The sequence below is a fragment of the Penaeus monodon genome, chromosome 13, assembly GCF_015228065.2.
Source record: "Penaeus monodon isolate SGIC_2016 chromosome 13, NSTDA_Pmon_1, whole genome shotgun sequence".
Lineage (NCBI taxonomy): Eukaryota > Metazoa > Arthropoda > Malacostraca > Decapoda > Penaeidae > Penaeus > Penaeus monodon.
The window spans coordinates 7,098,119-7,103,118 of record NC_051398.1 but is presented as its reverse complement, the minus strand read 5'-3'; the positions used below and the strand labels follow the sequence as shown (position 1 = coordinate 7,103,118).

Here is a 5,000-nt window from a genome sequence, read left to right as displayed (position 1 = left end):
ACGAATCAAATTAGAGTCGAGATACCCCATAGTCGACATTAGTAGCAAGAGAAACTTTGACACTAAATGGCACTAGAAAGAAAATAGGGGCGGAGTTTAAGAGGTTGATTATATCTGGACTCCTTTATTAAATAAACTTTTGTTGTTATCTAGTAATAATAAACAAAGGACTCTATTAAATGATAATCTACTATCACATCTAGTGCAAAAAAAGAAACATTAAAATTTATAAAGGTCATTTCTAACCCATTATTGTTTATGCAAAAGCGTTTCGTAGATGCGTCTTGAAGGTTGATGACGTCATAATCAACGCTGTTCAAATTCGTTCATGCAAATTTGAAAACAAATTATTATTCTTGTTGATCTTTCTAAAGATGTGTCAGATTGCCAAGATATTGTGTTGTTATTTTTTGCAGTTTTTAAAAGTATAAACTAATGTTCCGGAAATTGGAATTATCGAATCTTCAAAACGTTACTTACTCATTTTGGACGAAACGGAAAGAAATGAAATGGTGAGAATATTTGGCAAAATTGAACCCGAAGACGACCAGAAACCGACTTTTTGCATTGATAATTCTGAATAGTTTTGAAAATCGAAACTTCCTTTGTTACGTTATAATTTCTTCTCGAATTGTGACCACGACTGCAACAATGCGAGACAAAAATTCGTCCATTTTGGCAATTATTGGACGAGTGAGGTTTCCAAAGGCCATCATGTAGGCTCCGAATTTAATCAATAGCGAGCGGAAATACCAATCATGACAAACTTCCACAGTTAAAAAAGGAATATTTATACCTTTACCATGCTGAACGAATAACACGCCAAAGAGACCGAAGAACAACAATAACACGACGGAAAAATGTTCAAGGTCCCACCGAGACTCGAACTCGGATTGTTGGATTCAGAGTCCAAAGTGCTAACCATTACACCATGGGACCGCTCTGCCTACATGGTGCAAGGGGAATTGTGTAAAGAATCACTAAATGTATAATTCATTCTCGTGTCTGTGCTATTGATAGAATGCCACAATATAATCTATCGCCGTATTTTACTGTTAAAATTCCACAACGAACGAATAACCTCGTAGCGAGAAAATGCGTCATGGAGGAGGAGCGAGAGAGCGAGGGAGAGAGAGAGAGAGAGAGAGAGAGAGAGGAAGAGAGAGAGAGAGAGAGAGAAACAGGAGGGGGAGGAGGCAGCCGCAGGAGGTGGGGGGGGGTCAGTAGGCGGGGCGAAGGAGGGGGGAAGGGAAGAGTGACGCACGCAAAACAGCTGACGAACAAAGGGTCTTATGGAGCGCTGTTGGGTGGTGGGCCGCGCGTGGAGCGAGGGACATGTGACAACCCTTACCTGACGACCTCTGCCAAGACACAAAGCACGTTCGAGGCCAATCCATGGAAGGGAGTCGTGAGGAATCTTAAAAAAAAAGGGAAATGAAGAAATGGACATACGTGGGTATTCTTTGTATATTCGGCCGCACCCGCATCGTATCATGGACTCGATTTTCTTTATATCATTATGACGTATAGGATTATATATACTTTCTATACTCTCCGCCGTAATGAAATGAATTGCAAGGAAATAAATGCCCCCAAAAAAGAGATAAAGGAACGCAAAAAGTGTCCCGAGAGAAATGATTCCCACGTGAGCGAGCGAGCGCGACCGACGCAATCGCAAATGGAGTCAAAAGGTGCACGCGGGAACGGTCCCCACGTGGAGCGGCCAACAGCGCGCCATAAAGTCTTCCCTCAACGCTCGAGACGGCTCGTGGGCCCAACATGCGACTCTGTTGAATACGGCGGGTGGCTGTTTAATCGGCGTGTTTTTCTTACGATTTTATGCCAGGAGGCATACGGTGTGATATATGTCTTTTTCCTTATAATTTTTTGTCTTCATTGACCCTTTTGTGTTTCTAATAAGGTAAACGGAGAAGGAGGCATGTGGGCGGATGTATACACAGATAAGGAGAGAGAGAGAGAGAGAGAGAGAGAGAGAGAGAGAGAGAGAGAGAGAGAGAGAGAGAGAGAGAGAGTGGGGGGCGAAGGGCGATAAGAGAGGAGAGGAGAGGAGAGGAGAGAAAAGAAGAGAGAGGGCAGAAGGAAGATTAATTTCGTTGTTGAATGTTGTATACTAATTTCATTAGTAATCGAAAGCTTTTAATATATTCAAATTTATTGCTGGCCAAAGCTGTTGAAAGGCTTCAGACCTCAGAGCTTTGGTCAACAGCAATGAATAATTCTAAACATGGATCAATGTCAATGCCACTCTTCATCAAAACTCCATTTCCGCCAAACAAACGCACCATAAATTATGAACAATATGCAGTCAGCAAGTTGCACCCCGTCCCCAGCCCCACCCTCGACATAGCACCATTGCAAGACTGACCTTGGCCTCCTTCCACAAAGCAGCAAGGTCGCGTACTTCCAAAAAGGTCGCCGGCACAACCTTTCCTTTAAAGTAAGTGTAACTGCCATATCATCGTTTAAACCAAGCATATGACAAATTAAAACGCGGATTAGTGAAACCGGGCTTCACAAAGCGTCATACTCAATGACAAAAGACATACTAGGCATGAAAGCACGCTTATATGGAGAGCAGTGTGTCACGCCCTTGACCGATATGTGGGAGCGGGCGGGTGTGTAAAGGGTTGAGGGCGAGAGGGGGATGGCTTTATAGGAAATTGTTGACGAGATACCTGAGATGACTCATTTACTGAGGTCTGTTTATTTTCCGGGAAGATGACTATGCATGTGTATGCAACGTATATATATATATATATATATATATATATATATATATATATATATATATATATATATATATATATATATATATATATATATATATATATATATATATATTACACGCACAGACACACACACATCTGTTTGTTTGTTTATATACGTATATTTATTTATCTAATTATTTATACACATTTGCATATATACATGTATATATACACACATGTACACACACACACACACACACACGCACACGCATACGCACACGCACACGCACACGAACACGCACACGCACACAGACACACACACACACACACACACACATATATATATATATATATATATATATATATATATATATATATATATATATATACACGTCTGTATGTATATATGTACACATACTCACACACAAACATACCATACATACATACTCATATATATATATATATATATATATATATATATATATATATATATATATATGTGTGTGTGTGTGTGTGTGTGTGTGTGTGTGTGTGTGTGTGTGTGTGTGTGTGTGTGTGTGTGTGTGTGTGTGTGTGCGTGCGTGTGTGTGTGTGTGTGTGATTTTGTGTTTGTGTGTATGTATACGTAAGTTATGTGTGGTGTAACAATAAGTATGTATATCTTTATGTACAGTATATATACACATAATCATAACGCCCATATACACACACACACACACAAAAAAAAAAAAAAAAATACGCTCAACACACGTACCTACATGTATACGATAAATGTATAAGTAAATCTAATTTTATCCGACTTGAAACACTTAAATACAATAACATTAGTACATACGCCGGGGTCAACATTCTACAGAGTAATTAACAAACATGTAAAAACTTCCTCATAATGTGAACAAAGCCACATTCTAACCGCACCCCCCCCCCCACCCACGACCTCTGTCTTTCCGCCTATTAGTGAAGTAGGCCTATAAGTCATGTAACCTTGACTTTGGTGCGTGAAAAAAAAAAAAATGGTAATGAATTGTATGCAGGTTCGTTTACCTTCCGGGATGAATTTTACTATGCCTTCCTATACGGGGTTCGTTCAACCTTGCTAAATTATTGTTATCGTATACGTTCACTTTGTGCGTAATTATGTGTTTGTAATGTGTTCTCGTGAGTGAATGAGTGTGTGTGTGTGTGTGTGTGTGTGTGTGTGTGTGTGTGTGTGTGTGTGTGTGTGTGTGTGTGTGTGTGTGTGTGTGTGTGTGTGTGTGCAATCACAAATTCTATCCTTCACCAATACTTCTAAAAAATAAAACATTTTATATCCGAAATCCTCTCATACTAAAAACCATACAATCAACATTTTAAAGCGGCCAAAAATAAACGAAAATATAAACAAAGAAAATAAAAAAAGGACAAGACAGTAGTTACCTAAAAGACCGAACTACATTTGCCCAGTTTACCGGTTGGAAGAAAATCGTGAGTCAAAAGCAAGTTTACCAGTCACGCTTTCAATTGGGGCGGGGAAAGGTGTATGGAACACTCTTAAGACAATAATTACACAACAGAACGGAAAAAAGAAAACCGAGTTACGCGTAAATACAGGAAATACGAGGAAACAGTTAACCTAATAGAGGTTGATAAAGACGGATATTTGTTATAATCACAGATAGCAATATGCGTGTGGAAATGCATGTGTTGGGTGCGATGACAGTGATCTTGGTGTTGTTTCAGGTGAGTCTAATTGCTTTTGAATCTTATCATGTACTTATTATCATTATTAGGTAACTTACTGTAGGGCGTGTGTGCAAATCGTCAAAAGCGAAAGGGATTTTATTGTTTGGTGATACAAAGACAACAAAGTGACTAAAATTCGAGCTGCATGGATTTACGGTTGCGAAGGCATTAGTAAATATAGGTATTATAACTGAAAACCACTGTGGGTGTTATAGACTCGGAAGAACACACATTGTTGTGCTGAAGGCCCTAATACAAGGCGAGAACAGGAGACTGTATGAGGGAAAGACGAATCATTCAACATGTATCATATAATTGAAATCCAATCCAATTAATAATGTTAAGGTGTAGTCGCCCTTCGCGCTCCGGCAAGGAACAAGAAACTTCCACCACGGGTATGCTAGGGGAAAAAAAATGTTTAGGGCATTTCTTTGATTACTAATAATAAATTGCTAGAGTCTGCGAGGACTATAGTGCCAAAAAATGCACGAGGGAAGTTTATTAACCTTTGCCGGAGCGCCAACAGGTGTAGATGCCAATGACCGA

The 5,000-nt window shown here is 39.5% G+C and overlaps 2 protein-coding genes and 1 non-coding gene across 3 annotated transcripts in view; 1 reads left to right on the top strand and 2 right to left on the bottom strand.

Moving 5' to 3' along the window:
• The window catches only part of LOC119580077 (trypsin-1-like), a 21,484-nt gene that overhangs the window by 11,998 nt on the left and 4,486 nt on the right, over positions 1-5,000 (bottom strand). The gene's annotated exons all lie outside the window — the stretch shown is intronic.
• Trnaq-cug lies at positions 868-939 on the bottom strand. Its single transcript has one exon. It is a non-coding gene; the product is annotated as a tRNA-Gln (tRNA).
• Positions 4,206-5,000, top strand: part of LOC119580078 — a 4,569-nt gene continuing 3,774 nt past the window's right edge. The window contains exon 1 of the mRNA XM_037927982.1: positions 4,206-4,451. Coding sequence (XP_037783910.1) covers positions 4,395-4,451 — 57 coding nt within the window. The 5' untranslated portion in view covers positions 4,206-4,394. The remainder of the gene's footprint in view (positions 4,452-5,000) is intronic.